At 39.8% G+C, this 9,682-nt stretch overlaps 1 protein-coding gene across 2 annotated transcripts in view; it reads left to right on the forward strand.

The window, feature by feature from the left end:
• tent4a (terminal nucleotidyltransferase 4A) overlaps positions 1–3,408 on the forward strand; it is a 15,899-nt gene extending 12,491 nt beyond the window's left edge. For both annotated transcript variants that reach the window (XM_077743036.1, XM_077743037.1), the window contains exons 11-13: positions 136–294; positions 382–537; positions 1,265–3,408. In XM_077743036.1, coding sequence (XP_077599162.1) covers positions 136–294; positions 382–537; positions 1,265–1,423 — 474 coding nt within the window. In that variant the 3' untranslated portion in view covers positions 1,424–3,408. The remainder of the gene's footprint in view (positions 1–135; positions 295–381; positions 538–1,264) is intronic.
• The last annotated feature ends 6,274 nt before the right edge of the window (positions 3,409–9,682 follow it).

Genomic DNA, 9,682 nt, shown 5'->3' on the forward strand with positions numbered 1-9,682 from the left:
ATTTTTTGAGGGGGGCCTTTAAATATGCTATTGTATTTTGCACTATTACACAAATAAAATGTGCTTGTGAGATTCAATTATTATTTCCAAGCTCAGGTTGTACGCTGTTATTTAAAAACTGTTTCCATTTCTCAGGACTCGGATTCGGCAGGCCCGTGTCCCGTGGCTCCGCCCCCTCTGCCACATTACCCGTCATTCCCGCCTCTGGGCCTGGCTTTTCCCCCGGGGTTCAGCATCGGCGCCGCCAAACCGGGGGTGACGGCACACCATCTGCTTTTGCATCCCGCCTCACAGGTTGGTGGCGCAGCGGTCGGTATATAACATCACCATAGCTCTAATTGCATTCTGGAGTCATTCTATTCCCGTCTTTTGATTGGCCAGGCTCGAGCCTCGCTCCCCGGGGCCCTCACATTGCACTCCATACCTGGCAGACAGGTGTGTATCGACGCCGGCCTCTCCGCCTTCTTCCATGTGCACCACCCGGGCCACGCCCGTGTGCCATCCAATCCCCAGCCTCCGCCCAGCCACGCCCATAAGGTAGGATGAGGACACACCTCCTTTTTTAATGAGAGTTAACTGCATCTTTTTTTGTGTTAGGAAGTGTAGTTTCTAGGTAAAAATATCAAGGATTTTGCCATTGAAAATGACAATTTCAAGCCATTTGGGATTCTAGAAGGTAATGGGGATTTTGTGTCCAACCATGGAGGAATTTTATATTCTTTCCTAGATGTTTTTGGTAAATAAGAGAGTATTGTTTGGGCAGCAAAAGTACCACAAGACGGAGACAAAGTGCTTATTTTTATATGTAAATGAAGGTTTACCACAAGATGGGGCCAAAATAGTCAGGGTTGCTTTTTGTAAACTCAACAGAAAAACAAACTTTAAGCTCAGAATTCTGATTTTTAAATACAAAATCTTGCCCACAAAAAAAGTACCCCAAAAATGGATAAATGTCATTTGCATGCAACCGCCTTTTGTGCCAAAAAATGTAATTTACAAGAATTTTTTTGCTAATAACCCTCTTCTACGGCTTAATTTGGGATGTCAAATTGGGGTGGTGATGACATATTTCCCTCCTTGATACATATTCTACTTTTATATTACAAATACCAGGTTCAAAGTAGTGAGAATATGAATTTCTGCAAAACCTAAAACCTCGCATTCATATAAGAAATGCAATACTCCCCAATTTTTCCATCACAAGGACAAAAACAACCGTTTCTAGTTGGCACGTCAACATTTCTTTTGCCTTCCCTTGTCTCAGAACACGGTCAAGTTCAACATGAAGGGCTTACACAACCCACCGCTCATCGCTAACCCGGTCATGGCGAGCCGCGGACACGCTCACGCGCACGCGCAGTACCACCGGAATACTTGGCGGCGCCGAAAGAGGGACAGCCTACCAGTCAGCCCCAGCAGATAGAGACCGCTTCTCTCTGCCCCCCACCCCCAAACCCCCTTTCCCCATCCCAACCTCTCACAGAGACCAGCAGTTTATTCGGCCGCCGCCGTACGGGACGACCTTTTGTCCACTGCCTCGTAGCGTCTCAGTATTATGTCGCGGTCGCTCAGTATTTTGGCTTCCGTCGGCTCTCTTTCTCGTAGCCTCGCAGCAAAGCTGCTAAGTGGCTCGTGGTTACTACCGATCTTGACCCCCCCCCCCCCCCTCCCAGCCCTCAACCCCTCTCTGTTTAGTGCAATATTTTTGGAAGGGGAACTTAAATGCTTATTTAATTTTGTGTGCAAATGTCAAAGGCATTTTTATACAGTTTATTTTATTTTTCTAGAATTTTTACATTCTGTTTACGGAACCTTTTGGGTATCTCTGGTGAGATGGAGCCCCAGGTCAAAGACCCCCCCTACCCCAGACCCTTTCCTTTTTTTTCCCCCTTCCTTTTACGGGGGACTTCTTATCTCCAGTAAGCCCCCACCCCCCCAGAGCCCCGCCCTCTGACATAAGGAAGTTTTAATTCCATGTCAAAATTGTCTTGGACGCAATTGCCTTTGGGATTTTGCAACCGCAAGATTGTCTGTCGTTTTCTTTCCGTCACTGCCCCCCCACCCCTCTCTTTCCATCCTTCATGTTTTTTCCCCAAGCGGGTAAGAAGAGAGGGACGATGGGTGCGGTGCGCAAGGCTAGAAAATGGCGCTCATGTTATTAAGCCTTGAGTCGCTTTCCCTTCCCTAAAGCAAAGGAATTCCACTTTTTGATTCCATTGGGGAATCTCACCCGTTTTTTGGAATGGCCATGTTCTTCCGCTACTTCTTTGCGATGCCTTTCTTTGCGTTTACCGGGGGTGCAAAAAGTCCGCCAAGGCCCAATTGACGCCCCCACCCCCAACCCCGTGTTAATTCTATGCAAGTGGGTGACTCAGTTGATCACGCCAAGGTTTATCGTCAAAATGATGACAATGTTCAATTGGACTAGGGCGGGAGTTGCTAATTTATATTCTTGTAATTGTTAATGTGTGTTTGAACCATAGCGCCCCCCCCTACCCATTTGTCCTCCCTCATATATTAGTACGGAACTCCCGAGATCTCTCAAGAGTTTAGTTTTTTACAGTTCATGGTAAAGAATCGGGGGATTTTATCGTCCGTGTTTGGGTTCCCGAGTCCGTGCAGTGTGTGCAGTGTGTGACCTAGTTAAAGTACACCAGGCTCGTCTCGGGACGTTTTTTTGGAACAAACAGGATCCGCCTAGAGAGCGACTTGCTCTCTGTTTACGTTTGTTTCTGTTTTTTTTTTAATTCACATTACTGTTCAATGCTGTCACAGAATTTTAACTCCGTTTTTTTTGTTCCTTGACGGATTTAAAATGCCAAAATGCGACTCCGTTTCCTGCAACTGAACCTCCAAACCATCAATTTGACCCCTTTTGTCGCCATCTTATCGCACAAAAAAATTGTTCTTCGTCTTTTTGAAATGGTTTTGGATTCTAGCACCACTTTTTGACTTTTAGGAATGCGTTTAAACTGCACGTTTGGGCCACGTTTTGAAATTTTAACTCTTCAAAGTTCGCAGTAACGTTGAAATCGGTTCAGTTGGTCGGATTGTTCGAGCGGGTCTGAGTTGGCAAATATCCTCAACGCAATATGTATGGCGGAAATATGCTGGTTTGTTGCGTCACTTTTCGACTTGTAAAGTGAGGCAATGACAAGTTGAGCTTTTTTTCCCCTTACAAATGACGGCAAATGTTACAAGGGGTTTTTAAAGTGTTCTTGGTCTTTAAAAGCGTTCTTTTAAAAGCCTACCCTTGTTGTTGTTTTTTTTTTTTTTTTTGGTGTCCTGGCTGATTGTTGTGAAGCCAGAAACCACTTTGGCCAGCTTTTGTTTCGGAGCTGTTTTTTCTCGACATTTTTATGTATGTTTTTGTATTTTATTTTTTAAATAAACGTTTTGAAACTGCCACTTTTTTTTTTTTACTTTTACCAAGTGATGATTTTGAATCATGTCTTCTTTAGCGAGTAATTCCAGATCCAGGTTTTGAATGTTGACCACTTTGGAGGTAAGTTGAACTTTTGTATCATTTGACTTGGTCTATGCAGCAAATAAAACTGTTTTGTACTTTTACAGGCTTCTTTTGTAAAGATCATCCATAGAAACTACATCAGCAATCTGGATTTATGTAAGTACACATTTTAGACAAATTAAAACTGTTGTATATAGTCTATCAAATCAAAACTAAAGTACTCTGTCAAGCTGTACACCTGCTGGAAACCCTTTAGTTATCTTTTCTTTCCCTAAAGTGTATTTTTTTTAGCTTTATTTCGTTTGCAACAGCACTTTTTCTTAAGTTATTGTATTGCAATATGTATTTCCAAATCTATTTACCATGGAAAAACTTCATTTTATGCAACTTTATTATATGTACTGTTTGGACACATTTATGAAGGATGTAAGTATACATTTTAGAGATATCAAAACTGGTATTTATAGTCTTATCAAATCAATGAACTAAAGTACTTCATAGTTACGGAAATCTTTTAGTTAGTTTGCAACAGTACTTTTCTTAAGTTATTATATCGCAATATGTTTTTTAAAATCTATTTACCATAGGAAAACTTCATTTTGTGCAACTTTATACATTATATGTCCTGTTTGGACACATTTATGAATGTATATATCACAGACCGCTGTCATACAATTTTGCCGTAGTGCAGATTATGTTAAGCAGCCTCACTTTTTATGTAACGGGAAATAGAAAACAGCCCACTAAAATAATCCAATGTAAACTAGTCAAAAGATAACTTTTTTTTCAAATTCTCCAGCTCTGCCAGTCATAAATTCACACAAAAATGAGAGCTTAATCTTCAATTTAAAAAAAAAATATTTCAAACTGACCCAAGCTAAACGTGACTTGTACAATTTCGAACCCAAATCTATGGTGTGCTATCTTTGCAGACCACCAGATGAGGCTCTCGCACTTTGATGCTACCAAATCATCCGCTATCAAGTGGCGTGTAAACATAAACATAACGTTAAAGCTCATTTCTCGCGCTGCTTATCTTCTTTTAATGAGTAGCTTAACATATTCATATTCTTATTAGTAAGACTCTAGTGCGATAAGTTTACTGATGCTTTAAATTGCGCACATCATCGACTAGCTGCCGACTAATTAAATTAAAAATGCGTAGTTGTACGCATGTCTGAATTGGCAAGTGGATTTGGTAGTTGTCAATCGCACTTTAATTAACCTTCCCGAAGAAAAAAAATCAATTTTTGTTACGATATAAGAATATTCAATGATGTAACATCTGTTTTTCCCCGATCAAATGCAATTGGACAATGAATTCAGCACCCTCAAAAAAGCTACGTAAATAGAGCAGCGTGATCAAACCGCGTTTTGTTGTTGCGAAGGTTAAGGCTAAGATCGTTAGAGACAATTCGGCCAATTACCGGCGCATCCTTGTGGAATTTGTGAGCGGTGCTCCTAATGAGGAGTCAGGCGCCGTCTCATCGCGCGCTTCCTTGATTGCGGCATTTATCGGTCGTCTCCGCACGCAGCCGTTTTATATCGTTTGCTTTAATCACGTTGGTGCTGTCGATGAGGCTGTTTGGCCCTCGCCTGGGTCGGCTCGTTTTCAAGCTCATCAGCGCCCGCTCTCTAATTAACAGCTCACTCGCTCGCATTCGTTTGTACGATCGCTAATTCAATAGCCGCAAGTTCCTCTTAAAACAAATCCGACAACCTTCCATTTTTTTCGGGGGTTTGGTTTTTCGACCTTTTGTTCGCCATCGATCTGTCTGTATGCCACCAAACAAACATTTTCCTATGAAATATTTTTTGGACTATAAGTTGCAAAGAATGGAGAATGAAAAAGCACAAAAGTTGCAATTTTGTGTTAAGACGGACACCAAAAACTAACAAAAATATGTAAATACATCACAACAGACTACATAGGCATCAATGTAATATTTTTTTGACTTTAAGTTGCAAAAAGTATACAAAAAAGCACAAAAGTTGCCATTTTGTGTTTTTTTTTGTGTTTATACGGAACCCAAAAACACAAAAATAATTAAATGGATCACAACAGACTTAATGTAACATTTACAGTTTTGTTTAATAACTCACCTAAAAAAACATAACATCTATCATATAAATAATCCTACATGTCGCACTTGAGTATTACTCGTAGCCTTAGCCAAACTACAAAAAAACAGGGCGCTTTATAGTCCGGAAAATTTACTATAAAATAATCCATCTCAATTTATTCCCAAATGTATACTTTTCTCAGAAGAACACTAAAAAGCATCTCTGTAATGGTTTCTAATTTCTAATTTGTTCCAACATTTAATCGGTCACTGTAAAAAATTAGAAGGCTTAATGGAAGGTCTCCATCTTGGTAAGACGTCCACTCTTGAGTTTATATATTGCCTCGTTTAGTTTTAACGAAGCAAGGCCGAGATAATTACTGGAGGTGTGTTCCAAAGCATTATTCTTAATTTGGTTACTTTGCTGCCGTCATTCTTTCTCATAGGCACACATCCGGTATACGTACACATAAAAAAAAACAAAAAAACAAGTCTTAATAGGCCTGCTGTTTGTCCGTTACAGACGAGAAAGTGCGTCGTTAACGAGAGTGCTGAGCAAAGTGGAACGGCGAGATTCTCACTGCGTCTCTGGGAATGAAAAAAATAATAATAATGCGAGCTAGAAATGGAGTGCAATTTGGCATTGATCGGACGGCCGGCGAACGGAAATGTCAGCTCGCCACATCCGCACACTTGTAGAAAAACGCACGTAGAGTTGAAATGAACTGCAAAATGGACTGCCATTGACATTCCATCCATTTCAAATGGGAATTGAATACTCACAAATTAAGCTACTACACGTGAGAGTGAACCCAAGGGACAGTCGGGGTTCAAAATATTAGGGAGGTGAGCCCCCCTAATTAAGACTAGCTCATGGAAGGGTGCGTCCTCCACCCTCCCTTTTGCCCGTTGCCCCCATGGGCACGCGGCACAGCACCTTCTCCTCTATTGTGACACGTTTATTCCGGATTAGTATGCTCAGGCCACTCTTCGTCCACGCGCTCTCATTCTGTCAGCGGCCCGGCTGCTTGTGTATGAAAGGGGGGCGGGCAATAGGGGTCAACAACGCCAGCACCTGTTCGCGACAAGGTTTACAAAGCTTTTATAGTGTTCCTGTTCCATTTATAGACATGCGACACACATTCGCCACACGGGAGGAATGTTGTTTCTCAGTACATCGCGTATTGTTACCTCGATGGAGGGAGATAGGCGGGGCAGGGGACTTTTAGGAAGGGGTGCTTGCTCGGGTCCAATATGACACGGAAGGGGTCAAAATGCGGCCATTTGGGTCCTTGGGGGGGGGGGCAGGACTGTGTGTTAATGGAATTTTATCACCTTGTTTCTTTTCTGTTGGTGCAGACTTTAAATAAGGACGTCGAAACATTTTCTATTTCTTTACTTGGCTGGAAACTTTCACTCTGGTCAAAGGCATTGCACTTGTTTATTCTTCATTCATTATGTAGGTTAGGTCAGGTTAGAACTTTATTTTTTATATTTATACGATATTTACCTTGCTGTATTTATACTATATATATATATATATATATATATATATATATATATATATATATATATATATATATATATATATATATATATATATATATATATATATATATATATATATATATATATATATATATATATATATATATATATATATATATATATATATTACTATACTATGTTTTTACTATTTATATATACCATATTTACTATACTATATAGATATATGTACTATATTTAGTATGTATACCGCTTATGCTCACATGGGTCGTGGGGGTGTTGGAGACTATCCCAGCCAGCCGTGGTCAGTAGCCAGGGCTCACCCTGACTTGGGTGCCAGCCAATCGCAGGGCATGCCGAGACGAACAAACATTCACCCTCATACCTAATGGACAATTTAGAATGTCCAACCAGCCTGGGGGTGTGGGAGGAAATCAGAGTACCTGGAGAAAACCCACACAGGCAAACATGCAATCTCTGCACTGATAGGAAAAAACCTGGGATTGGACCCGAGATCTTAGAACTGTGAGGCGGACCTTTTAACCACTCATCCAACTCCCATGTGGGTTTTTATAAATGTATGCGATTGTTGCATGTATGTTATTTTTAAGAAGTGTGTGTTCATGTGCACGCATTTGCTCATTGCTTTTGTGAAGCTGCATTCAAGTTCAAGTCTACGTTTTGGCAAATGCGTGAGTTAACGTGCACGCCATTGCTCGTGGCTTTTGTGCAGCTGGCCGGAACGGTGTGGAAATTTAAATTTGCCATTGCCTAAGCGCACATCTCGGCCAATGTGTGTGAAAGTTTTTCTGGAAATGTGTGTGACTTAATATGCGTGTAATTGCCCGTTATGGGGAGGAGGGCTGCAAAAATATGGAAAAGCGTCCCAATTTATTATAACGTGGCACTGCCCGTACCCGCTGTTTGTTTGACTTCAGGCCTGCTTTGTGTGTGTGTGTGTGTCGTTGCCGTCTGTGTGTGTGCAAATGCATATGTGGGTGTTGGTGAAAAGCTCTGTAATTGAGTATGTTTTGTACAAATGCGTGCGCGTGAATGTTCTTTTGAGTCAAATGGCTCAATGGCCCGTGAAAAGCCTTTACGGCCCAGAGACAAGGACACGTTGAATAAAGCAGTGTGAGTCACAGTTCAAACCGCTTCACACTCGTCGACGCGGGGGTCAGCCGGTTTATTAACGCCGTCTCGCCCGTCAAGGCCAGCCCAATTAGTTCACGTCACAAACGCTCATTCCGGGAAAAAGTGGGGAAATTCAACATATATTGAGTGCAGATTGGGGATATTTGATGTATTTCTTGTCAGGCAGGTGACAAGACGCCAATCAAATAGTATTAAAACATCCATTCTGTGTTTGGATTTGTCGTCTATTGTGAGAATTGAATTCCATGTTGGTTATGATCTTGGGAAGGAAACAAAAATAGGAGCAATTTAATGGGTCGAGTCCTAATGTGCATTGCGTATGCTATTGTTCATAGCAAACATTGTTAACAGCTGAACTGGTGTGACCTCTGTAAACAGTCTGTGGGTGTGGAGGGGTGCCACCTTGTAAACCAGTTCTCTATTCAAGATCAGACACTTTCTAAAAATGTCAACAGAGGGGCTGCTGTTGGGACAAATTTGGACACAGGGGCAAAATTGGAGATGAGGACGATGAGGGCGTCCTTTTAGTGAACTCGGCCAGGATTGACACACAAAAAAAGATGTTGTCATCCCATCATGCTAATAGATTAGTCCTCATTACGATGAGCAGCTGGATTTTTGTCCCTAGATTTAGGAGAATTTTCTTCTGATTTGGTTCCCCTTTCTTCTCCATTTTTGTACAATCCAAGATGTCATGTACAATTCAGTCTGTGCCTCTTTTTTTCTCCTTCTTTTGAACTTCACATTCAGTGCCAAGAACATCGTAAGAATGTTTTAGCATCCAAACATTTTGTGCCAACTCTGTATGACCACTAGTTTTTCCTTGCACTTTTCTGCCAGCATTGAGTATCTAGTGCTGCCAATTCTATGGCACTGACGCATGGACATTCCCATCCAGTGCTCCTAGTTGAAAAGATCCTTGCCAACATCATACGCCAAATTAATCAGGAATTTCCTGGCACTCAACAAATCATTGATATTTTCCCCATCCATCCAAAAAACATGGATATATACATGTGTATGTATATGTGTGTGTATGTATATGTATGTGTGTGTATATATATGTATATATGTGTGTATATGTATATGTATGTGTGTATATATGTGTGTGTATATATATATATATATATATATATACATATATATATACATATATATATATATATATATATATATATATATATATATATATATATATATATATATATATATATATATATATATATATATATATATATATATATATGTATATATATATATATATATATATATATATATACATATATATATATATATATATATATATATATATATATATATATATATATATATATATATATATATATATATATATATATATATATATATGTGTGTGTGTATATATATATATATATATATATATATATATATATATATATATACACACGCTTATTTATGTCTATATTTATTCATGTATTTATTTATTAACTTACTTACTTTCTATTCATGT

This window comes from Stigmatopora nigra, chromosome 21 (assembly GCF_051989575.1).
Source record: "Stigmatopora nigra isolate UIUO_SnigA chromosome 21, RoL_Snig_1.1, whole genome shotgun sequence".
NCBI classification, from domain to species: Eukaryota; Metazoa; Chordata; class Actinopteri; order Syngnathiformes; family Syngnathidae; genus Stigmatopora; species Stigmatopora nigra.